General features: G+C 42.0%; 1 protein-coding gene across 2 annotated transcripts in view; it reads right to left on the bottom strand.

The window, feature by feature from the left end:
* pnck.S (pregnancy up-regulated nonubiquitous CaM kinase S homeolog) overlaps positions 1-26,990 on the bottom strand; it is a 65,429-nt gene that overhangs the window by 2,446 nt on the left and 35,993 nt on the right. For both annotated transcript variants that reach the window (XM_041574803.1, XM_041574802.1), the window contains exons 5-10: positions 17,966-18,104; positions 16,139-16,262; positions 15,429-15,504; positions 13,929-14,041; positions 12,569-12,647; positions 568-655 (exon numbers count right to left, since the gene is read on the bottom strand). In XM_041574803.1, coding sequence (XP_041430737.1) covers positions 568-655; positions 12,569-12,647; positions 13,929-14,041; positions 15,429-15,504; positions 16,139-16,262; positions 17,966-18,104 — 619 coding nt within the window. The remainder of the gene's footprint in view (positions 1-567; positions 656-12,568; positions 12,648-13,928; positions 14,042-15,428; positions 15,505-16,138; positions 16,263-17,965; positions 18,105-26,990) is intronic.

Here is a 26,990-nt window from a genome sequence, read left to right as displayed (position 1 = left end):
TGAGTCAGTTCTGACCTGGATTTGTGGCAAGGCCACAAAAGCCCGGGCCTAGGGCGGCAAAATTACAGGGGCAGCATGCCACCCAGCCGCATTATGGGGAGCACCCGGGAGACGTAGCTCCCCAGCGATCGAGCACATCCATGCATGTTCACACTCGCAGTGGGGGCAAAGCTGGCGGGCTCAAGAACCTGGCGGCCTAAGGTCGCAGATTAAGGAAATCCGGGCCTGAGTCAGTTTGTAATCGGTTTCTTTTAATTTACGTTTTTTTTTTAATAATTTCCACTTTTTGTTCAGATTCTCTCCAGTTTGGAATATTGACAGCTATTTGATTGCTAGGGTGCTAGCTGTTGGGGTCAATGTCCCCCATTTGAACCCCTCAGCAATAACCTAGTTCAATTACCAGGTTCACCAGTGGCCACATACAGGTATGATGGAGGTTTTTATGCTTTGGGTGCTTGCACTGGCGTTAAAGAAGGAATCAGTATCCACCTACTAGGAGCTACTCCCCTTTTTTTCCAGCAGCCTGTACAATACTGGAATCTCTATAGTTTCACAGCCCGTACTTACCTTCCACTGACTTCGTGCAAAGTTCTTCTGGATTTGCTCACTCACTGAACCATGGATGTCTCTTTCTAGTGCTGTGTCTCCACATATCCTACATGCAACAATGGAAACAACCACAGAGATTAGGCACCCTTTCCAAGGAAGGTATACCAAGATACAAATCTAAGATATATACATACAGAACAGTAATGCAGGAATATTGATTTATTGCAGGGGCCAGTCAAGTCTTGAGAGAAAATAATTTGCTGTCTCTTACCCTTAACCTAACTAAAAATCCAACATACCCAATCCAGAAGCAGCAAAACTGAAACACATAACTGCACAGTGGTCACGTGATAATATAATCATCCTGAATGAAGCCAGGAATGCACCTGCTGGGTCAACTGGAATATCTACTAGGAGGAGTGAAGCAGTCCAGGGCACCTAGGGTCTAAGGCACTTTATCTACAAATCTCCATTAACGTAATGTAAAGTAATGCATTGAAAACAGTAAACCTCCCAGGCATCAGGCTCCCTATGCCCTATGTCAGTGATTCCCAACCAGTGGCTCACGAGCAACATTTTGCTCACCAATCCCTTGGATTTTGCTCTTAGTGGAAGGTGCTTATTTTTGAATTCCTGGCTTGGGGGCAAGTTTTGGTTGCATAAAAACCAGATGTACGGGCAAACAGAGCCTCGTGTAGCCTTCCAGTCACAGCATTTATTTGACATCCCCGGGGACTTTTTATGCTTGTGTTGCTCCCTAATGCTTTTTACATTTTAAAGGAGAAGGAAAGCTACCTAAGCAGTTTATTGCCAATAGATTAGCCTCAATAGTGCAAGCTATAAGACTTTATTTATTCTGCAGAATGCTTTGCTATACCTGAGTAAACAGCCCTAGAAGCTCTCTCTGTTTGTTTGGGATAGCAGCTGCCATATTAGCTTTGTGTGACATCACTTCCTGCCTGAGTCACTCACTCATAGCTCTGGGCTCAGATTACAGCAGGTAGAGGAGTAGGGAGGGGAGAAAGGAGCAAACTGGGCATGCTCAAGTCCTAGCCCTTGAGTTTTATGCTGAAAACAGGAAGTCTGATACAGAAGCCCATATATACACAAAAGAAGGAAAAAGAAAAGTTGTTTCTTTTGACAGAGGACTCAGAGCAGCATTACTTTGTGGGTTTACTGGTAGAGATGTCGCGAACTGTTCGCCGGCGAACTTGTTCGCGCGAACATCGGGTGTTCGCGCTCGCCGGAAGTTCGCGAACGTCGCGCGACGTTTCTCCATTTTGGGTTCGCCATTGTTGGCGCTTTTTTTTGCCCTCTCACCCCAGACCAGCAGGTACATGGCAGCCAATCAGGAAGCTCTCCCCTGGACCACTCCCCTTCCCTATAAAAACCGAAGCCCTGCAGCGTTTTTTCACTCTGCCTGTGTGTGCTGAAGAGATAGTGTAGGGAGAGAGCTGCTGCCTGTTAGTGATTTCAGGGACAGTTGAAAGTTTGCTGGCTAGTAATCGTTTTGATACTGCTCTGTTATTGGAGGGACAGAAGTCTGCAGGGGTTTGAGGGACATTTTAGCTTAGGTAGCTTTGCTGGCTAGTAATCTACCTTCTACTGCAGTGCTCTGTATGTAGCTGCAGTGGGCAGCTGTCCTGCTTCTGATCTCATCTGCTGACTGCTGCAATAACAGTAGTCCTTGTAAGGACTGCTTTTATTTATTTTTTTGTTGTTTTACTACTACTACTACTACTACTATAAGAGCCCAGTGCTATTAGTCTAGCAGTGTTGGGGAGTGGGACTGGTGTGCTAATCTGCTGCTCCTAGTAGTTCAGCAGCACCAACTTTAATTTTTTTTTTTTAATATTCATTTTTTTTTTATTTTACTTTTTTTTATTTTACTACCGCTGTAGTAGTGTATAAGTTGACCTTTTAGGCATTATTTGCCCTGTAGGCATTATTTGCACACTGTTTTCTTCAACCCGCCATCTAGCTGTGTGACCTTGTTCACATTCTGTCTAAATATCCATAATATTACCGTCTCCAGAAAAAACACCGGAGTGACTTTTTTCAAGCAGCCATAATATATTTTACGTAATCCGTATCCACCGCTGTAGTAGTGTATACGTTGACCTTGTAGGCATTATTTGCACACTGTTTTCTTCAACCCGCCATCTAGCTGTGTGAGCTTGTTCACATTTTGTCTAAATATTGATAATATTATCGTCTCTAGAAAAACCACTTGAGTTACTTTTTTTCAAGCAGCATTCATATATTTTACGTAATCCGTATCCACCGCTGTAGTAGTGTATACGTTGACCTTGTAGGCATTATTTGCACAGTGTTTTCTTCAACCCGCCATCTAGCTGTGTGACCTTGTTCACATTCTGTCTAAATATCCATAATATTACCGTCTCCAGAAAAAACACCGGAGTGACTTTTTTCAAGCAGCCATAATATATTTTACGTAATCCGTATCCACCGCTGTAGTAGTGTATACGTTGACCTTGTAGGCATTATTTGCACACTGTTTTCTTCAACCCGCCATCTAGCTGTGTGACCTTGTTCACATTCTGTCTAAATATCCATAATATTACCGTCTCCAGAAAAAACACCGGAGTGACTTTTTTCAAGCAGCCATAATATATTTTACGTAATCCGTATCCACCGCTGTAGTAGTGTATACGTTGACCTTGTAGGCATTATTTGCACACTGTTTTCTTCAACCCGCCATCTAGCTGTGTGACCTTGTTCACATTCTGTCTAAATATCCATAATATTACCGTCTCCAGAAAAAACACCGGAGTGACTTTTTTCAAGCAGCCATAATATATTTTACGTAATCCGTATCCACCGCTGTAGTAGTGTATACGTTGACCTTGTAGGCATTATTTGCACACTGTTTTCTTCAACCCGCCATCTAGCTGTGTGACCTTGTTCACATTCTGTCTAAATATCCATAATATTACCGTCTCCAGAAAAAACACCGGAGTGACTTTTTTCAAGCAGCCATAATATATTTTACGTAATCCGTATCCACCGCTGTAGTAGTGTATACGTTGACCTTGTAGGCATTATTTGCACAGTGTTTTCTTCAACCCGCCATCTAGCTGTGTGACCTTGTTCACATTCTGTCTAAATATCCATAATATTACCGTCTCCAGAAAAAACACCGGAGTGACTTTTTTCAAGCAGCCATAATATATTTTACGTAATCCGTATCCACCGCTGTAGTAGTGTATACGTTGACCTTGTAGGCATTATTTGCACACTGTTTTCTTCAACCCGCCATCTAGCTGTGTGAGCTTGTTCACATTTTGTCTAAATATTGATAATATTATCGTCTCTAGAAAAACCACTTGAGTTACTTTTTTTCAAGCAGCATTCATATATTTTACGTAATCCGTATCCACCGCTGTAGTAGTGTATACGTTGACCTTGTAGGCATTATTTGCACACTGTTTTCTTCAACCCGCCATCTGTGTGTATTATCGTTTCCAGAAAAACCAACTGAGTTTTTGTTGTTGTTGTTGTTTTTTTAAAAATAATGCCAGGCAAAGGCAGGCCGCCACGCAGAGGCCGTGCTAGGGGCCGTGCTAGGGGCCGTGCTGCTATGCAATCCTGTGGCCCTAGCAAATTGCCCAGTTTTAAAAAGCCAATGACCCTGAACTCCCAAAATGCTGAAGAGGTAGTTGACTGGCTTACACAGCACACCCCATCCTCTACCGTTTCTAACTTTACCACAACATCCTCCTCATCCTCCACTGCTATGGCCACCCCACGTAACACTTCCTCCACCACCGGTGCCCCTTCTTCACTGGGGTCAGAGGAGTTATTTTCCCATGAGTTTCTTGAACTGAGTAATGTGCAACCATTATTGCCAGAAGAAGATGAAGGAGATGAGGACCTTACACCAGATTTAATTCTGGCAGAGAACACGATAGAGATGGACATAATGAGTGATGAGGAGGAGGTCCCCGCTGCTGCTTCCTTCTGTGATGTGTCAGAAGAAATTGATGCATCTGAGGAGAATGATGATGAGGAGATTGATGTTTTGTGGGTGCCTAGTAGAAGAGAGCAAGAGGAGGGTAGTTCAGATGGAGAGACGGAGAGTCAGAGAGGCAGTAGGAGAATAAGACTTAGAAGAAGCAGGGAGGACAGCCCGCAGGGATCAGTAGGGCAACAACATGTATCGGCACCTGTGTTCAGCCGGCCAACGCACCCGCCATTGCCGCCAATGCCGCCAACTTCTACTGTTACCGCCAGATCGCACACTTCCAAAAAGTCAGCAGTGTGGGATTTTTTTAATGTGTGTGCCTCTGACAAAAGCATTGTAATTTGCAATGAGTGCAGTCAGAAACTGAGCCTTGGTAAGCCCAACAGCCACATAGGTACAACTTCTATGCGAAGGCACATGAGCGGCAAGCACAAAGCACTTTGGTTGCAGCCACTGAAGCACAGTTGCCAGAAAAAATATGCCATATAAATGCTGAAAATAGTCATTTTTTGCCATACGTTGACCTTGTAGGCATTGTTTGCCCAGTTTTTTTGGTCGCAGCCACTGAAGCACAGTTGCCAGAAAAAATATTTACCCAGCTTTGTGTGACATCACTTCCTGCCTGAGTCACTCACTCATAGCTCTGGGCTCAGATTACAGCAGGTAGAGGAGTAGGGAGGGGAGAAAGGAGCAAACTGGGCATGCTCAAGTCCTAGCCCTTGAGTTTTATGCTGAAAACAGGAAGTCTGATACAGAAGCCCATATATACACAAAAGAAGGAAAAAGAAAAGTTGTTTCTTTTGACAGAGGACTCAGAGCAGCATTACTTTGTGGGTTTACTGGTAGAGATGTCGCGAACTGTTCGCCGGCGAACTTGTTCGCGCGAACATCGGGTGTTCGCGCTCGCCGGAAGTTCTACTGCAGTGCTCTGTATGTAGCTGCAGTGGGCAGCTGTCCTGCTTCTGATCTCATCTGCTGACTGCTGCAATAACAGTAGTCCTTGTAAGGACTGCTTTTATTTATTTTTTTGTTGTTTTACTACTACTACTACTACTACTATAAGAGCCCAGTGCTATTAGTCTAGCAGTGTTGGGGAGTGGGACTGGTGTGCTAATCTGCTGCTCCTAGTAGTTCAGCAGCACCAACTTTAATTTTTTTTTTTTAATATTCATTTTTTTTTTATTTTACTTTTTTTTATTTTACTACCGCTGTAGTAGTGTATAAGTTGACCTTTTAGGCATTATTTGCCCTGTAGGCATTATTTGCACACTGTTTTCTTCAACCCGCCATCTAGCTGTGTGACCTTGTTCACATTCTGTCTAAATATCCATAATATTACCGTCTCCAGAAAAAACACCGGAGTGACTTTTTTCAAGCAGCCATAATATATTTTACGTAATCCGTATCCACCGCTGTAGTAGTGTATACGTTGACCTTGTAGGCATTATTTGCACACTGTTTTCTTCAACCCGCCATCTAGCTGTGTGAGCTTGTTCACATTTTGTCTAAATATTGATAATATTATCGTCTCTAGAAAAACCACTTGAGTTACTTTTTTTCAAGCAGCATTCATATATTTTACGTAATCCGTATCCACCGCTGTAGTAGTGTATACGTTGACCTTGTAGGCATTATTTGCACAGTGTTTTCTTCAACCCGCCATCTAGCTGTGTGACCTTGTTCACATTCTGTCTAAATATCCATAATATTACCGTCTCCAGAAAAAACACCGGAGTGACTTTTTTCAAGCAGCCATAATATATTTTACGTAATCCGTATCCACCGCTGTAGTAGTGTATACGTTGACCTTGTAGGCATTATTTGCACACTGTTTTCTTCAACCCGCCATCTAGCTGTGTGACCTTGTTCACATTCTGTCTAAATATCCATAATATTACCGTCTCCAGAAAAAACACCGGAGTGACTTTTTTCAAGCAGCCATAATATATTTTACGTAATCCGTATCCACCGCTGTAGTAGTGTATACGTTGACCTTGTAGGCATTATTTGCACACTGTTTTCTTCAACCCGCCATCTAGCTGTGTGACCTTGTTCACATTCTGTCTAAATATCCATAATATTACCGTCTCCAGAAAAAACACCGGAGTGACTTTTTTCAAGCAGCCATAATATATTTTACGTAATCCGTATCCACCGCTGTAGTAGTGTATACGTTGACCTTGTAGGCATTATTTGCACACTGTTTTCTTCAACCCGCCATCTAGCTGTGTGACCTTGTTCACATTCTGTCTAAATATCCATAATATTACCGTCTCCAGAAAAAACACCGGAGTGACTTTTTTCAAGCAGCCATAATATATTTTACGTAATCCGTATCCACCGCTGTAGTAGTGTATACGTTGACCTTGTAGGCATTATTTGCACAGTGTTTTCTTCAACCCGCCATCTAGCTGTGTGACCTTGTTCACATTCTGTCTAAATATCCATAATATTACCGTCTCCAGAAAAAACACCGGAGTGACTTTTTTCAAGCAGCCATAATATATTTTACGTAATCCGTATCCACCGCTGTAGTAGTGTATACGTTGACCTTGTAGGCATTATTTGCACACTGTTTTCTTCAACCCGCCATCTAGCTGTGTGAGCTTGTTCACATTTTGTCTAAATATTGATAATATTATCGTCTCTAGAAAAACCACTTGAGTTACTTTTTTTCAAGCAGCATTCATATATTTTACGTAATCCGTATCCACCGCTGTAGTAGTGTATACGTTGACCTTGTAGGCATTATTTGCACACTGTTTTCTTCAACCCGCCATCTGTGTGTATTATCGTTTCCAGAAAAACCAACTGAGTTTTTGTTGTTGTTGTTGTTTTTTTAAAAATAATGCCAGGCAAAGGCAGGCCGCCACGCAGAGGCCGTGCTAGGGGCCGTGCTAGGGGCCGTGCTGCTATGCAATCCTGTGGCCCTAGCAAATTGCCCAGTTTTAAAAAGCCAATGACCCTGAACTCCCAAAATGCTGAAGAGGTAGTTGACTGGCTTACACAGCACACCCCATCCTCTACCGTTTCTAACTTTACCACAACATCCTCCTCATCCTCCACTGCTATGGCCACCCCACGTAACACTTCCTCCACCACCGGTGCCCCTTCTTCACTGGGGTCAGAGGAGTTATTTTCCCATGAGTTTCTTGAACTGAGTAATGTGCAACCATTATTGCCAGAAGAAGATGAAGGAGATGAGGACCTTACACCAGATTTAATTCTGGCAGAGAACACGATAGAGATGGACATAATGAGTGATGAGGAGGAGGTCCCCGCTGCTGCTTCCTTCTGTGATGTGTCAGAAGAAATTGATGCATCTGAGGAGAATGATGATGAGGAGATTGATGTTTTGTGGGTGCCTAGTAGAAGAGAGCAAGAGGAGGGTAGTTCAGATGGAGAGACGGAGAGTCAGAGAGGCAGTAGGAGAATAAGACTTAGAAGAAGCAGGGAGGACAGCCCGCAGGGATCAGTAGGGCAACAACATGTATCGGCACCTGTGTTCAGCCGGCCAACGCACCCGCCATTGCCGCCAATGCCGCCAACTTCTACTGTTACCGCCAGATCGCACACTTCCAAAAAGTCAGCAGTGTGGGATTTTTTTAATGTGTGTGCCTCTGACAAAGCATTGTAATTTGCAATGAGTGCAGTCAGAAACTGAGCCTTGGTAAGCCCAACAGCCACATAGGTACAACTTCTATGCGAAGGCACATGAGCGGCAAGCACAAAGCACTTTGGGAGCAACACCTCAAAGGCAACAGGCAAACTAAAAGCCACACTCCTTCTGGTCCAGCATCTTACTGCTCTACCTCTGCTCTCCTTGACCCGTCTGAACCACCCTCCACTCCGCCTTCCACCTTGACCACCTGTTCCCATTCCCAGTCATCTGCCACCAGCCAAGTTTCTGTGAAGGCCATGTTTGAGCGTAAGAAGCCAATGTCTGACTGTCACCCCCTTGCCCGGCGTCTGACAGCTGGCTTGTCTGCACTCTTAGCCCGCCAGCTTTTACCATACCAGCTGGTGGACTCTGAGGCCTTCCGCAAATTTGTAGCAATTGGGACACCGCAGTGGAAGGTACCCAGCCGCAATTTTTTTGCTAAAAAGGGAATACCACACCTGTACCAACATGTGCAGAGCCAAGTTACCGCATCTCTGTCACTTAGTGTTGGGCCAAAGGTCCATATGACTACTGACGCATGGTCCTCCAAGCATGGTCAGGGCAGGTATGTCACCTACACTGCCCACTGGGTGAACTTGGTAATGGCTGGGAAGCAGGGAATGGGTAGCTCAACAACAACAGTGGAGTTGGTGTCACCGCCACGGATTGCACGCGGTTCTGCCACCACCTCTACTCCTCCATCGCTCTCTACCTCGTCTTCTTCTTCTTCTTACTCTGCTGCTGGGTCCTCCTTCTCCTCCTCCACACCTGTGCACCCCCAGCTCCCCCTAGGCTATTCGACGTGCCAGGGTACGCCGTTGTCACGCTGTCTTGGGGATGACGTGCCTGGAAAGCAAAAACCATACCGGATCTGTACTCCTGTCATCTCTGCAGTCACAGGCCGATCGGTGGCTGACCCCACACCAACTGCAGATCGGAAAAGTGGTGTGTGACAATGGAAGCAATCTGTTGGCAGCGTTGAGACTAGGCAATTTAACACATGTGCCCTGCATGGCACATGTGTTAAATTTAATAGTCCAACGTTTTGTCTCCAAGTACCCAGGATTCCAGGACGTTCTCACCCAGTCCAGAAAGGTGTCGGCCCATTTCAGACGTTCCTACACAGCCATGGCACGCCTTGCTGACATTCAGCAGCGCTACAACATGCCAGTCAGGCGTTTGATTTCTGACAGCCAGACTCGCTGGAATTCAACGCTCCTTATGTTGGAACGTCTGCTGCAACAACAAAGGGCCGTCAACGAGTACCTTTTTGAACTGGGTGGTAGGACTGGATCTGCACAGCTGGGGATTTTTTTCCCCCGTTACTGGGTGCTTATGCGCGATGCCTGCAGGCTCATGCGACCTTTTGAAGAGGTGACAAATATGGTCAGTCGCACCGAAGGCACCATCAGCGACCTAATACCCTTCGCTTTATTCCTGGAGCGTGCCGTGCGACGAGTGACAGATGAGGCTGTAGACCAGCGTGACGAGGAGCTGGAAGCGCACGATTTCTGGTCGGAATCACCAGAACGAACCCAGGCACCTGCTGCAACGCAGGGAGAGGTGCCAGAAGTGGAGTCAGAGGAGGAAGGTGGCTTTGTGGAGGAGGAGGAGGAGGACCAACAGGAGCAGGCTTCCCAGGGGGCTAGTGGTGACCTTTTGGGGACCCCTGGTCTTGTACGTGGCTGGGGGAGGAGACCGTGGATGATGCAGTCCTTGATAATGAGGAAGCGGAGATGGATAGCTCTGCATCCAACCTTGTGAGAATGGGGTCTTTCATGCTGTCATGCCTGTTGAAGGACCCCCGTATCAAGAGGCTTAAGGAGAAGGACCTGTACTGGGTCGCAACGCTACTAGACCCTCGGTACAAGCATAAAGTGTCAGAAATGTTACCAACATACCACAAGTCCGAAAAGATGCGGCATTTACAAACCAGCCTGCAAAACATGTTGTACAATGCTTTTAAGGGTGATGTCACTTCAGGAACTCATCAACATTCCAGGGGCAGAGGTGCCAGTAATCCTGCCACGAGCACACCTGCAAGGACAAAGCCCTTTGGCCAGTCTGTAACGTCAGACATGCAAATGTTTTTCTGTCCAAGGCAGCGCCACAACCCTTCTGGATCCACCCTCAAAGAACGCCTCGACCGGCAGGTAGCGGACTACCTGGCATTAACTGCAGATATCGACACTCTGAGGAGCGATGAACCCCTGGACTACTGGGTGCGCAGGCTTGATCTGTGGCCAGAGCTGTCACAATTTGCCATGAACCTCTTGTCTTGCCCAGCCTCAAGTGTGCTCTCAGAAAGGACCTTCAGTGCAGCAGGAGGGATTGTAACTGAGAAGAGAACTCGCCTAGGTCACAAAAGTGTCGATTACCTGACCTTTATTAAATGAATGAGGGGTGGATCTCGGAGGGTTACTGCACGCCGGAAGACTTGTTCTGACTTCTATGCAGCTGTCCTTCTCTTCAAGCCTCATGACTCCACACACAGCTGTCCTTTAGCGTCCTCCTCCTCCCTCCGCCACCGTTACAAACTAGGGTGCAAACCCTACTGGTTTAATTTTTTCTGGCCTCTGTGCTTCAGTGGCTGCAACCAAAAAAACTGGGCAAACAATGTCTAAAAGGTCAACGTATGGCAAAAAATGACTATTTTCAGCATTTATATGGCATATTTTTTCTGGCAACTGTGCTTCAGTGGCTGCGTCCAAAAAAATGCATATTTTCTGCATTTATATGGCATAATTTTTCTGGCCTCTGTGCTTCAGTGGCTGCAACCAAAAAAATGCATATTTTCAGCATTTATATGGCATAATTTTTCTGGCCTCTGTGCTTCAGTGGCTGCAACCAAAAAAATTTATATTTTCAGCATTTATATGCCATAATTTTTCTGGCAACTGTGCTTCAGTGGCTGCGACCAAAAAAATGCATATTTTCAGCATTTATATGGCATAATTTTTCTGGCCTCTGTGCTTCAGTGGCTGCAACCAAAAAAATTTATATTTTCAGCATTTATATGGCATAATTTTTCTGGCAACTGTGCTTCAGTGGCTGCGACCAAAAAAATGCATATTTTCTGTATTTATATGGCATAATTTTTCTGGCCTCTGTGCTTCAGTGGCTGCAACCAAAAAAATTTATATTTTCAGCATTTATATGGCATAATTTTTCTGGCCTCTGTGCTTCAGTGGCTGCAACCAAAAAAATGCATATTTTCAGCATTTATATGGCATAATTTTTCTGGCAACTGTGCTTCAGTGGCTGCGACCAAAAAAATGACTATTTTCAGCATTTATATGGCATATTTTTTCTGGCCTCTGTGCTTCAGTGGCTGCGGCCAAAAAAACTGGGCAAACAATGCCTACAAGGTCAACGACGTTGACCTTGTAGGCATTGTTTGCCCAGTTTTTTTGGCCGCAGCCACTGAAGCACAGAGGCCAGAAAAAATATGCCATATAAATGCTGAAAATAGTCATTTTTTTGCCATACGTTGACTCAACGTATATGGCAAAAAATGACTATTTTCAGCATTTATATGGCATATTTTTTCTGGCAACTGTGCTTCAGTGGCTGCGACCAAAAAAACTGGGCAAACAATGCCTACAAGGTCAACGTATGGCAAAAAATGACTATTTTCAGCATTTATATGGCATATTTTTTCTGGCAACTGTGCTTCAGTGGCTGCAACCAAAAAAACTGGGCAAACAATGTCTACAAGGTCAACGTATGGCGAAAAATGACTATTTTCAGCATTTATATGGCATATTTTTTATGGCAACTGTGCTTCAGTGGCTGCGTCCAAAAAAACTGGGCAAACAATGCCTACAAGGTCAACGTATGGCAGTTGTTTAAAGAGAACAGTAGATTACTAGCCAGCAAAGCTACCTAAGCTAAAATGTCCCTCAAATCCCTGCAGACTTCTGTCCCTCCAATACAGAGCAGTATCAAGCAGATTACTAGCCAGCAAACTTACTATCATCTGTCCCTGAAATCACTAACAGCTCTCCCCCTACACTATCTCTTCCAAGCACACACAGGCAGATTTTTCAGATACATTTTTGCCCTTGATCCCCCTCTGGCATGCCACTGTCCAGGTCGTTGCACCCTTTAAACAACTTTAAAATCATTTTTCTGGCCAGAAATGTCTTTTCTAGATGTTAAAGTTCGCCTTCCCATTGAAGTCTATGGGGTTCGCGAACCGTTCGCGAACCGCTCGCATTTTTGCGCAAGTTCGCGAATATGTTCGCGAACTTTTTTTCCGACGTTCGCTACATCCCTATTTACTGGTATATTTATATAAACCTTTCTAACGGCATTCTGATGTTTATGTTTTCCACTGTAGTAGTGGGTACATTTTTACATTTTCTACTTACCAGGGATGCTGTAGTGACTGCTCACACGTAAGCCTTTTCTCTGGCTCCCTCTCCAGCAAGTGGCGTATAAAATCCTTGGCTGGAATAAAACAGTCTCATCTAAACACAGTAACCATGTGAAGAGTTGCAGCACATCACAACTTGGAGTCTTTGTTAATGGGTAGCACCTGTGTGCACCCAGTGAATGGGTACATACATGTACTCTGGTACTGGCTTCCAGGGCATTAACATTTTATGTTATTTAGTTGACTGATAGAACTACAGAAATTACAGTTATCACCATCATTATTAGGGTCCGACTTGTTTGGTGGGACCCCATGAGAAAACCTGGTGGGCCCTGGCCCTTCTGGACACTGGCAGCACAGACCCAACTGAAACGGCAAAAGAATAAGGTATGCGGGGGGGGGGGGGTTGCGGCTGGGATAGGGAGCCTAAGAAGGTGGAGGGGGGTTGCAGTTGGGGGCCTGTCTGGGCCCCTGAGATGGCAACCCTAGTCAGTCCAATGCTGATAATTGTTTTAGTGGATTAAAACCCCAAAAATTAATTGTACTGCTGTACCAACAAAAATCACCAAATTTTGCGGTGTGCTTGTACAAGGTCGGACTGGGGAGCCCAGGGCCCACCGGGGCTGCAGTTTCAGGGCCCCCTCTGGACACTACCCCCCCCCCACTGTGCTTGTTTGCATTGTGTTTTTGCCGCAACTGGCCCGAAGAAGTGGGGTCGCAGCAGGAAGAAGCAGCTTAGGGTGCAGATCTGGGCTGGCAGGGCCCACCGGGTTTTTTCCCCATGTCCCGCCGGCTCAGGCCGACCCTGTGCTTACACAAAAATAATAATTGAATACAACAATAGATCCCATTGCTACAGAGAATATAGCAGAGATAATGATTAGGAAAACTGAAATAACTAGAAATCCTGTCTCATGCCTGTGCCTAGAATTTATTCCTCAAAGCCCCATGTTATCTTCTATAGATGAATCTTCTGAAGACGTGTCTAAAGATAATTTCTAATGCTGATAACTAGAACACTTTGGACCCCTATATTCCCAGCAGATCTCATTATTTAATAGTTTTTTTTTCTCTTGGGGCATCCCCCCACCCTTGAAACGTCTTCTTTCTTATGCGGTTTTCTGGCAGCAAAGAAAGGTTACCTTCTCTGCACTCTTTGAGTATTTAAATCACTCCTGGCATGGAAAAACCTCTGGCCCATTAGATGAAAGGGATATAATATCTACCTGTTCACTGTACCAGGAAAACAGAACACTATCTGACAGTTAGCCTCTCGATTTAGAAGAGGGGGATGGAACAGATTTTGGCTCACAAAGGTCCGTTTGACGGTACAGAAAGCTGTGAAATGTACCAACCGGATTCGGAAATGTCATCCCAGTATGGAGAATCAAATTCGTATTCTGCCTTCAAGATCTGGTTAAAAAGCTCCGAGTCATTTTCATCATAAAAAGGGGGGTAACCGCAGAGCCTGGAAAATGTCAGAACTATTGAAGACTGAAATACATCAACTAAGCAATGTCAACTGTTCTACGTCACATCATTTTGAGCAGCTTCTGTAATGTCCCTGCCACACTCCCCACCCACACATAGACATCGATCCACTACGGGTGCACTAATGAGTGTTTTTTGACCAAAGAACCACATTGACAAGCCGTGTCATATCGTTTCCATTGAAGTCAATGGAAGGCAGCAGAGGCCAGTGGCATATTTTAGAAAAAACTACCCATTTGACGTCAGCCTCATACTGTTACAAAGGTTTTTCACCTTTGAGTTAACTTTTAGTATCATCTAGAGAGAGAGATATTTCGAGACAATTTACACATGGTTTCTATTTTTTATTATTTGGGTTTTTGAGTTATTTTGCTCTCCAGTTTGCAGTTTCAGCAGTTTGGTTGCCAGGATCCAAATTACTATAGCAACCATGCACTGATTTGAATAAGAGACTGAAATATGGATAGTAGAGGCCGGAATGGAAAGATAATATAAAGTAGCCATGACAATACATTTGTAGCCTTACACGGCATTTTTTAGATGGGGTCAGTGACCCCCACATGAAAGCTGGAAGAAGAAGGCAATTCATTCCAAAACTAAACGAAATAAAAATGAGGACCAATTGAAAAGTTTATTAGAATTAGCCATTCTATAACATACTTAATGTTAATTTAAAGGTGAAACTCCCTTTTAAGGCAATACAGTAACTCTTGAAAATGATCCCTGTCATGTAAAGCAAAAACAACAAATTAATGGAAAACTATACCCCCAAAACAATGTATGTCTCTAAAAATATATTAAATAAAACAGGTCATAAGTAAATAAACTATTTTCATAAAAATATATGAATTATATAATATATATTGGGTATTCCTAAATAGAGAATTGACATTTTAAAAAATAAGGGCCGCCCCCTGGGATCCTAGGATTCACGGTGCACACAAACAAGCCATACTTGTTAGGTCACATGAGCCAATTAACAGTTTATGTGTTTTGCTTCCCACACTTCTTCCTGTTACAGTTAATGGTGTATTTCTGGGCAGGTGATCTCTGAGGCAGCACAGAGACCATCACGAAATGGTGGTTCAAGGCAAGAGATCTAAAAGGGCAATACTTTCTTACATATATATACCAGTTTGGTAAGATTCTGTTATCCAAAATGCTCAGGAACTTTTTTTTTTTAAAAAAACATTGATTTATCTGATTAATATAGAGTCTGTAGGAGATGGCTATAGTAATTGCGAGATTTCTGGATAGCAGATCCCATACCTGTACTTTGCTGTTAAGGCAGAATGATGTCTTCTAGGGGATAAACTAATTGTTTAGGAATAAACTTGTAAGAGATGAAAAGAGAAGATACTCACAGAATATAAGAGATGACACCAATTGCCCAGACATCTACAGCTTTTCCATATGGCTTTTGTTCTAGGAGTTCTGGTGCTGGGAAGGAGAAAGAAGGAGAACATACACTCACCAAAGTTGCACTGTTTCAAAGCCTGCCATTAAGAGCCTCTTATATCTGAGCTTGTTATATATTATGGCAATTGGATTCAGATTGGAACAAATTACCCGTTTTGATACCGTCTGTCTAGAACACAGCCTTAACCAGAAAACCCAACAGTATGTGTGCATACATAATAAATCCCCTTTTAGTATGATGCAGAGAGTGATAGTCTGAGACAATTTGCAATTGGTTTTCATTTTTTTTTATTTATTGTCGTTGAGTTATTTATCTGGTTACTAGGATCCAAATTACCTTAGCAACCACGCATTTATTTGAATAAGAAACTGGAATATGAATAGGAGATGCCTAAATAGAAAGATTAGTAATAAAAATTAGCAATTACAATACATTTGTAGCCTTACAGAGCATTTGTTTTTTAGATGGGGTCTGTGACTCCCATTTGAAAGCTGGAAAGGTAAATAATTCAAAAACTTAAGAGAATAAATAATGAAGACCAACTGAGAAGTTGCTTGGAATTAGCCATTCTATAACGAACTAAAAGTTATCGTAAAGGTGAACCACTACCTTTAAGCATGTTCTGGCGTCTTACTTGCTAGTGATATTTCTTACCAACGTATCCGGGAGTCCCACACGCTGTAGCCATCATTCCACCATCTTCAATCTTGGACAGGCCAAAGTCACTGATCATGATTTTGGAATCCTCAAATGGGGTGGCATAGAGAAGGTTCTCTGGCTTTAAAGGCAAAGTGAGTGAAAGTGAAGGAGGAGCCTTTGCTGCACTGAATAACAACTCCCTGAATTTACACAGCCAATAAGAAGCTACTAAATGTACTTTTGCAATATCTGCAGGGCAGAGAACTCCCGGTGAATGCAGTGGTTTATTGTCATTAGCTCAAAACAAGGGCTAAAGCTTGTATTCTAAAGAGGAGACGTTTGATTGAACTGATATACCACAATGCATATTTGTCAGTTATTACAGGTTTGGGGCCTGTTATCCAGAAGGCTTGGATTTGGATCTCCATGCCTAAAGCTCACTAAAAAAAAATATTTTGAACATGAAATAAACCCAATAGGATTGATTTCACTCCAATAATGATTAATTATATCTTCGTTGGGATCAAGTACAATGTTCTGTTTTATTATTACAGGAAAAAAATCTTTTTTTAAAGAATTACAATTTTTGGGTTAATTTTGAGGTTTCCGAATAACGGGATTCCATGACTGTAATACTGTGAATTGTCAGTTCTTTTTACCTTTCTGTACATGTCACATTTTTCCTCCTTTTTTGTAGACTGGTTTTCTTAAGGATAAGTAAACCTTAAAAATAAGTGAATGTAAAATTGACGAGGGGGTTGTTCTAAGCACTTTTGCAATGTACATTCATTATTTATTTATTTTTCATTCCAAGATATTAGAGGTTACATGTACTGGAATGAAATTTGTTACAACAGCACCACCTGCTGGTCATTTTCAGACCAGTCTGACCACCAAGTAGTCAAGGAAGTTGTCAGGAGAAAGAAAGAGGCTGCTCTGTTGTTCTTCTGCTTAGCAAAACAATTAGAAACCTTTCTCAAATCTTTCGTAGGCAGAACAACATCAGAGCAGCCTCTTTCTTTCTACTGACAAATTTCTTGACTACTTGGTGGTCAGACTTGCTGGAAAATGACCAGCAGGTGGTGCTGTTGTAACAAAATTAATTCATATTTAGAGTACAGTGTATCCTTTAATACAGTGATTCCCAACCAATAGCTCGTGAGAAACATGTTGCGCTCCAACCCCTTGGATGTTGCTCCCAGTGGCCTCATAGCAGGTGCTTATTTTTGAATTCCAGGCTTGGAGGCAAGTTTTGGTTGCATAAAAACTATATGTACTGCCCAACAGACTGACCTGTAAGCTGCCAGTGAGCATAGGGGCTACTAATAGCCAATCACAACCCTTATTTGGCACCACCCAGGAACATTTTTCATGCTTGTGTTGCTCCCCAACTATTTTTACATCTGAATGTTGCTCACAGGTGAAAAGGGGTGCGCAACCCTTTTCATCTGTTGCTCACAGGTAAAAAGGGTTGGGCACCCCTGCTTTAATATCTTGGAATGAAAATAGATAAATAAGTAATGAATGTACATTGCAAACGTTCTTATAGCACCCTCATCAATTTTACATTCACTAATTTTTAAGATTTACTTATCCTTTAAAGGGCCAATTGCAATTCATTCCTTGTCTTTTCAATGTAAAAACTAGCTAATGCGACTCCAAATTCTGGTAGCTATTAATGCCAATTCCCCTTATACCCACACTAACCATATGCCTCTACACTGGGCTGTCTTTAGTAGGGATGTAAACAGGGACAACTGCATGGGCCATCCCATAGTGGGCTGTTGAGGCCCAGTAACTTGTAGGAGAGTTAAATACATAAAACACTTGTTCCCAGAATACCTTTAGGTCTCGGTGAACAATCCCCATGTTGTGCAGGTACTGCACAGCATCAAGGACCTGTCGTATGAGCTGACTGGCATCTTTCTCTGTGTAATATCCACGCTCAATGATGCGGTCAAAAAGCTCGCCCCCAGTGACCCTGTTGGGAAAGACGCATGCTGTATCACTTGTGGGGAATTATAGGGACATTAGATTCAGAATAAACAGTGTTTGTGTCTGAGAATATATGCTTGGTTTAGTTAATGAGGTTCATCATGTATTTTAAGTCTGGAAAAAAAGTTAGAGCCAACATTCTTGCTAAATAGAAGAAGCGGTCTGAATTCCCTTTTGTTTTCCTGTATTTCAACCCTACAGCCCATTGATTTGTTGGGAAGCCCGAGAAAATTTAGAGCAAAACTTTTAAATAAAAAAGCTAATTCTCCAGCTCTCCAGTATGGAATGTCTGCTGCTACCAGGTTTCTAGGGTTCCATTTACCATAGCAACCAGGCAGTTGTTTAAATGAGAAACTGGAAGATGAATATGACAGGGCCTGAATAGAAAGACAAGTAATCAATACAGTAGAACCCCCATTTCTGCATAATATATAGGTGGGACCACAAAAAAAACAATGTAAAGTCAGGGAAAACTTAAAATCAGGGGACGTAAGAATTGAGGTTTCGCTGTAGTAATAACGACATGAAAAGTAATCAAAAAACGAGTAATGAAAAGTAACAATTAAACGGCACCCCATAGCCTTGTTGCTACCGTGGGTAGTACCCCAGCTATTCTTTATTTTGTTTTTTGTGCTGCAGGGTTTTAAAAAAGAAAGTGCATTTTTATCAAAATGTCCAGAAATAGAAAGAAATGGGCTAAGGCTAATTAAACTAAATTGCCTTTCCAAAAACCTTGTTCTCCTGTTATTTTACTACACATTACCACTAGAGGGTACCACAGGACAGTGAAATGTTGATCTTTTAGCCCTATACAGATGATCTCATGTTTACAAACAAAAGGTCGTCAAACAAGAGGATCTTCTCCCAATATGGCAATCTTAACCCTTTAAGTGCCAGCAGAATTTCACATTTTGGTTACGCGAAATGCCAGCCGTTTTTGAAACATTTTGTGCTCTCTCACTTTAGGGGCATTTTCTGAGGGGAAACCTATAGTTTACCTAGGAAAACTATACATTGTTTTTTTCGGTAGAAACTGAGCTTTCTAAATCTGCCTGAGTTTTCATGTATTTCCACCTGTGCAAAAAAATTTATAGTGCTAAATACCAAAAAAAAATGAAAAATTAGCATTTTTCATCGTATATCAATTTATACCAGAAAAATATTTCATTTTACGGATGAAAATCCAACTGATTTGGAAAGCCTTATGTCTCTCGAACGTGCCAATACCAGATATGTATAGTTTTAGGGAGATTTAGGATTTCTGTACAGCAAAAACTCCCGGCAGTATATTACCGAATTTTGAAAGCACTAAGGCAGAAAACGGCATGCTTTAGATTCCAAGGCAAAAAATCCTGAAACCGTAGGTTTACCCCAGAAAACCATACATTTTTGAAAAGTACACATTCTGCCGATTACAAAATGGGTAACTATGTCTCTCTACTCCCAACTACCAAACATAAAAGCTTGTCTGAACATAGCGGTTTTTCAACAAAAAATTCAAAATTCGGAAAAATCATTTCAAAGGTTTTATTTTGCTGCTCCGCATATCCCAAACTATATTAGGTACCAAGAAAAAGCACCTGAAATATGATTGCCAGGGGTCCACTGAACAATTTGATACCCATTATGCATAGGTTTACCAAAGTATCTGGCATTTAGAGACACCAATATGTAGTTAGCACATCCAAATTGTTCAGGACTTTACTTCAGCTACTGAGAAATCAACACATTGACTGCATTTTTTGTGGGGTAAAAACACAGAAATATATGTTTACCCCCCAAACCCATATATTTTTGGAAAGTACACATTCTACTGAATCTAAAATGGGTACCCATGCCTTTCTGCTCCAAACTACTGAGTCGCAAGGCTTTCCCACAATTGTCGGTTTTGGTGAAATATCTGAAAATTTCCTCAAAGCTTCAACTTCCCAGCACCATATCACCCATGTATCGTTACGCACCAAGAAAAAGCACCCTAAATATGATTGCCAGGGTTCCTCCAAACAGTTTGGTGGCCATTGTTCATAGGTTTACCAAAGTATCTGGCATTTAGAGGCCTCAAAATGAAGTTAGCGCATACAAATAGTCCTGTGGGTAACTTCATCTAATGAAAATTCAACACATTGACTGCATTTTTGTGGGGTAAAAACACAGAAATATATGTTTACCCCCCAAACCCATATATTTTTGGAAAGTACACATTCTACTGAATCTAAAATGGGTACCCATGCCTTTCTGCTCTAAACTACTGAGTCGCAAGGCTTTCCCAAAGTTGTCGGTTTTGGTGAAAGATCTGAAAATTGCCTCAAAGCTTCAACTTCCCAGCACCATATCACCCATGTGTCATTACGTACTAAGAAAAAGCACCCTAAATATGATTGCCAGGGTTCCTCTGAACATTTTGGTGGCCATTGTTCATAAGTTTACCAAAGTATCTGGCATTTAGAGGCCCCAAAATGATGTTAGCGCATACAAACAGTCCCGTGGGTAACTTCAGCTAATGAAAAATCAACACATTGACTGCATTTTTGTGGGGTAAAAACACAGAAATATATGTTTACCCCCCAAAACCCATATATTTTTGGAAAGTACACATTCTACAGAATCTAAAATGGGTACCCATGCCTTTCTGCTCCAAACTACTGAGTCGCAAGGCTTTCCCACAATTGTCGGTTTTGGTGAAATATCTGAAAATTGCCTCAAAGCTTCAACTTCTCAGCACCATATCACCCATGTATCGTTATGCACCAAGAAAAAGCACCCTAAATATGATTGCCAGGGTTCCTCCGAACAGTTTGGTGGCCATTGTTCATAGGTTTACCAAAGTATCTGGCATTTAGAGGCCCCAAAATGAAGTTAGCGCATACAAACAGTCCCGTGGGTAACTTCAGCTAATGAAAAATCAACACATTGACTGCATTTTTGTGGGGTAAAAACACAGAAATATATGTTTACCCCCCAAACCCATACATTTTTGGAAAGTACACATTCTACAGAATCTAAAATGGGTACCCATGCCTTATTGCTCCAAACTACTGAGTCGCAAGGCTTTCCCAAAGTTGTCGGTTTTGGTGAAATATCTGGAAATTGCCTCAAAGCTTCAACTTTCCAGCATCGTATTGTCCATGTATCATTACCAGCATAAAGCATCCTAAATATAAACATATGGGTCTACTAAACAGTTTGATACCCAATGTGCATAGATATACCAAACTATGTGGCGCACAGAGACCCCCAAATGACAATATGTATAGACATTTTCACGGCTGACGCGCTGGCTGCTGCAATATAACCACCCGGTGTGTGTATTATGCGACATTAGCCCACCTAACAGTACAGAGACCCCAGAAAACCATATATTTTCAGAAAGTACACATTCTGACGAATCCAATATGGGTAAATAAGTGTTTCTACTGCAAACTGCCAAACTGCAAAGCAATGCTGAACATAACGTTTTTTATCAAATTTCGGAAAATCGTCACAAAGCTTGAATTTTACCCCATTATATGCCCCACATTTCGTAACTTATCAGCATAAAACATCCTAAATATGAACGCCAGGGGTCTACTGAACACTTTGATGCCCAATATGCATAGATATACCAAACTATGTGGCGCACAGAGACCCCCAAATGACAATAGTGTATATACATTTTCACGGCTGACGCGCTGGCTGCTGCAATATAACCACCCGGTGTGTGTATTATGCGACATTAGCCCACCTAACAGTACAGAGACCCCAGAAAACCATATATTTTCAGAAAGTACACATTCTGACGAATCCAATATGGGTAAATAAGTGTTTCTACTGCAAACTGGCAAACTGCAAAGCAATGCTGAACGTAACGGTTTTTATCAAATTTCTGAAAATCGTCACAAAGCTTGAATTTTACCCCATTATATGCCCCACATTTCGTAACTTATCAGCATAAAACATCCTAAATATGAACGCCAGGGGTCTACTGAACACTTTGATGCCCAATATGCATAGATATACCAAACTATGTGGCGCACAGAGACCCCCAAATGACAATAGTGTATATACATTTTCACGGCTGACGCTCTGGCTGCTGCAATATGAGCACCTGGAGTGTGTATTATGCAACATTAGACCCCCCTAACAGTACAGAGACCCCAGAAAACCATATATTTTCAGAAAGTACACATTCTGACGAATCCAATATGGGTAAATAAGTGTTTCTACTGCAAACTGCCAAACTGCAAAGCAATGCTGAACATAACGGTTTTTATCAAATTTCTGAAAATCGTCACAAAGCTTGAATTCTACCCCATTATATGCCACACATTTCGTAACGTATCAGCATAAAACATCCTAAATATGAACGCCAGGGGTCTACTGAACACTTTGATGCCCAATATGCATAGATATACCAAACTATGTGGCGCACAGAGACACCCAAATGACAATAGTGTATATACATTTTCACGGCTGACGCTCTGGCTGCTGCAATATGAGCACCTGGAGTGTGTATTATGCGACATTAGACCCCCATAACAGTACAGAGACCCCAGAAAACCATATATTTTCAGAAAGTACACATTCTGACGAATCCAATATGGGTAAATAAGTGTTTCTACTGCAAACTGCCAAACTGCAAAGCAATGCTGAACATAACGGTTTTTATCAAATTTCTGAAAATCGTCACAAAGCTTGAATTCTACCCCATTATATGCCACACATTTCGTAACGTATCAGCATAAAACATCCTAAATATGAACGCCAGGGGTCTACTGAACACTTTGGTGCCCAGTATGCATAGATATAGCAAACTATGTGGCGTACAGAGACCCCCAAATGACAATAGTGTATATACATTTTCACGGCTGACGCGCTGGCTGCTGCAATATAAGCACCTGGTGTGTGTATTATGCAACATTAGACCCCCCTAACAGTACAGAGACCCCAGAAAACCATATATTTTCAGAAAGTACACATTCTGACGAATCCAATATGGGTAAATAAGTGTTTCTACTGCAAACTGCCAAACTGCAAAGCAATGCTGAACGTAACGGTTTTTATCAAATTTCTGAAAATCGTCACAAAGCTTGAATTTTACCCCATTATATGCCCCACATTTCGTAACTTATCAGCATAAAACATCCTAAATATGAACGCCAGGGGTCTACTGAACACTTTGATGCCCAATATGCATAGATATACCAAACTATGTGGCGCACAGAGACCCCCAAATGACAATAGTGTATATACATTTTCACGGCTGACGCTCTGGCTGCTGCAATATGAGCACCTGGAGTGTGTATTATGCAACATTAGACCCCCCTAACAGTACAGAGACCCCAGAAAACCATATATTTTCAGAAAGTACACATTCTGACGAATCCAATATGGGTAAATAAGTGTTTCTACTGCAAACTGCCAAACTGCAAAGCAATGCTGAACATAACGGTTTTTATCAAATTTCTGAAAATCGTCACAAAGCTTGAATTCTACCCCATTATATGCCACACATTTCGTAACGTATCAGCATAAAACATCCTAAATATGAACGCCAGGGGTCTACTGAACACTTTGATGCCCAGTATGCATAGATATAGCAAACTATGTGGCGTACAGAGACCCCCAAATGACAATAGTGTATATACATTTTCACGGCTGACGCGCTGGCTGCTGCAATATAAGCACCTGGTGTGTGTATTATGCAACATTAGACCCCCCTAACAGTACAGAGACCCCAGAAAACCATATATTTTCAGAAAGTACACATTCTGACGAATCCAATATGGGTAAATAAGTGTTTCTACTGCAAACTGCCAAACTGCAAAGCAATGCTGAACATAACGGTTTTTATCAAATTTCTGAAAATCGTCACAAAGCTTGAATTCTACCCCATTATATGCCACACATTTCGTAACTTATCAGCATAAAACATCCTAAATATGAACGCCAGGGGTCTACTGAACACTTTGATGCCCAATATGCATAGATATACCAAACTATGTGGCACACAGAGACCCCCAAATGACAATAGTGTATATACATTTTCACGGCTGACGCGCTGGCTGCTTCAATTTGAGCACCTGGTGTGTGTATTATGCGACATTAGACCCCCCTAACAGTACAGAGACCCCAGAAAACCATATATTTTCAGAAAGTACACATTCTGACGAATACAATATGGGTAAATAAATGTTTCTACTGTAAACTGCCAAACTGCAAAGCAATGCTGAACATAACGGTTTTTATGAAATTTCTGAAAATCGTCACAAAGCTTGAATTTTACCCCATTATATGCCCCACATTTCGTAACGTATCAGCATAAAACATCCTAAATATGAACGCCAGGGGTCTACTGAACACTTTGATGCCCAATATGCATAGATATACCAAACTATGTGGCGCACAGAGACCCCCAAATGGATATATAGTAAATAAAATTTACAAGGCAAAACAAAATAAGGCAGTAAAGAGTGAAATGCAAAAAATCCAATAAAACCACAAAAATCAATGTTTTTTTTCCAGACTAGTGTTATCGGCCGTCAGAATCACAGTTTGAATATTTTAGCTGGGCCAAACAGGTTATACGGCTAGAAACAAGTGAACACAACATACGCAGAGCTGAAAATGCAATAAAATGGCTAAAAATTCAATAAAATGGCTAAAAATGCACCAAAATACCCAAAATTGCAATATAATCACCGAAATAACATAAAAAAAGATATTGCACAGTACGGTTAGCGAATACGCTATTCGTAATGACAATAAAACATTTTTTTCAGCCAAAAAAAGAAACGATGCGATAAGAAAAAAAAAAAAAGCCACAATGCCATGTATGTGCGTGTGCGTGTGTACAAATGGTAAATTACATGTTATGTGCGCGTGTGTGCGTGTGCACATGTGTGTAAGTGCAGTGAGTGTAAGTGACCCCCCCAATCCCCAAAAATGTATGTGTAAGTGTGTGTAAGTGTGAATCTAAGTGTGTATTACTGTAATAAGTGTGTGTTGGTGTGTTTGTGTGTGTAATTGTTGCACTAACCTGAAAAAATCGCTGGAGACTGTTGCAGGCGATCTGGAAGGGCCTCAGGAAGAGATCTGCGACGTCCTCTGTGTGCCTGTGCTGTGGGGGCGGAGATATCCAGCGCGGTGTAGGCTGCAGCAGCAGGACACGTAAGTTACACGTGCCTGCTGCTGTTTTTGGGCCCCTGGGCGATCGCGCCCCAGGGGCCACTCGATCCCCTGCTCTGCTCGTTGCCTAGGGGCAGGGGATCGATGCGGAACGGAGCGAGCGCCTCTAACAGCCGCTCCTCCGCTCCAGAACCCGGAAGTGCTGCAGAACGTAGAATCTACGTTCTGTGGCATTTCAAGTTACTTTTCCACAGAACGTAGATTCTACGTTCTGTGGCACTTAAAGGGTTAAATTGGGTAATAATGAGCTGGTCTAATTGTTTGGCCCTAGCCCAACATCAGATCACGAGTATGGGACCCGTTATCCAGAATGTTTGGGGCCTGGGGCTTTCCAGATAAAGGATCTTTACGTAATTTGAATCTTTGTAGTTTTTTAGTCTACCAAAAAAAGCATGTAAACATTAAATAAACCAATAGGCTGGTTTTGCTTCCAATAAGGATTCTCTGTTTTATTATTACAGAGAAAAAGGAAATCATTTTTTTTGGATAAAATGGAGTCTAGGGGAGATGGCCTTTCCATAATTCGGAGCTTTCTGGATCATGGGTTTCTGGATAATGGATCCTATACCTGTACAGGTATCAGACCTGTTATCAGGAATCCTAGTGACCTGGGGTTTTCCAGATAAGGTTTTTTTTCTCCTGTAATTTGAGTCTACTAAAAAATCATTTTAAAATTAATGAGCCCATTAGGATTGTTTTGCCTCCGATAAGGATTCATTTTATCTTATTTTGAATCAAGTGCAAGGTACAGTTTTATTACAGGTATCGGACCTATTATCCAGAAAGCTTGGGACCTGGGGTTTTCTGGATAAAGGATCTTTTCATAATTGGGATCTTCATACCTTAACTCTACTAGAAAATCATGTAAACATTAAATAAACCCAATAGGCTGGTTTTGCTTCCAATAAGGATTAATTATATCTAATTTGGGTTTAAGTAAAAAAAAAAAAAAATTTTAAAAATCTGGATTATTTGGATAAAATGGAGTCTACGGGAGACGGCCTTTCGCTAACTCGGATCTTTCTGGATAACGCATTTCCGTATACCTGTTTAAGGGGGGAAATCAAAAGCTTCTGATAATTAGGAGTTTTATGGCTAACAAGTGATTTTTAGGCAATCATTCGAGCAGGTCCAAGTATGGTCACTATCAAAGTGCTGATGCTTCCATGCCAGTTCTGTTTGTAATGCACGGCTGCACGCATTATAGATTATGTATTAATTGCATTTGTTCCATTCTCCGGCTGCAGCTCTTGTGTTTATTGTTTATAACTGGGTGAATACCAAATCACTCTTTCCATGCCAATTGTTTCTGAGACTAGGTTATTATTTTTATTATTAACATGTATTTTTAAAGGTTGCTTAGTATAACTGGGGAATGAAAAACACAATCCAGATGCTCTCAGGATCTATATGTTCTGACAGGAGAGTGCCTAAGGTATTCCAGCAGGACTTTCCCATGGTGCCTCGTTGTTAGCAGCAATAATGTCCCCCCCCCTCCCTATTTTTGCACACAGCACAGCAACAGCAAACACCATCCTGAATTTAACTGAATTTTTTTTTTAAATGTAATTTGAGGTCTTAAACCACTACAGAAATCCAGCAACCACAGATTTATTTGTAATAAAGGTCACATCACCCCTCAGCTTTTCCTGTATTTTTGAATATTACGGCATATTGAATAGTGCACCCTGCCTATTCCATCACTATA

Source organism: Xenopus laevis, chromosome 8S (genome assembly GCF_017654675.1).
Source record: "Xenopus laevis strain J_2021 chromosome 8S, Xenopus_laevis_v10.1, whole genome shotgun sequence".
Lineage (NCBI taxonomy): Eukaryota > Metazoa > Chordata > Amphibia > Anura > Pipidae > Xenopus > Xenopus laevis.
Note: the sequence above shows the minus strand (reverse complement) of the source record. Positions and strands in the feature narration are given on the sequence as shown.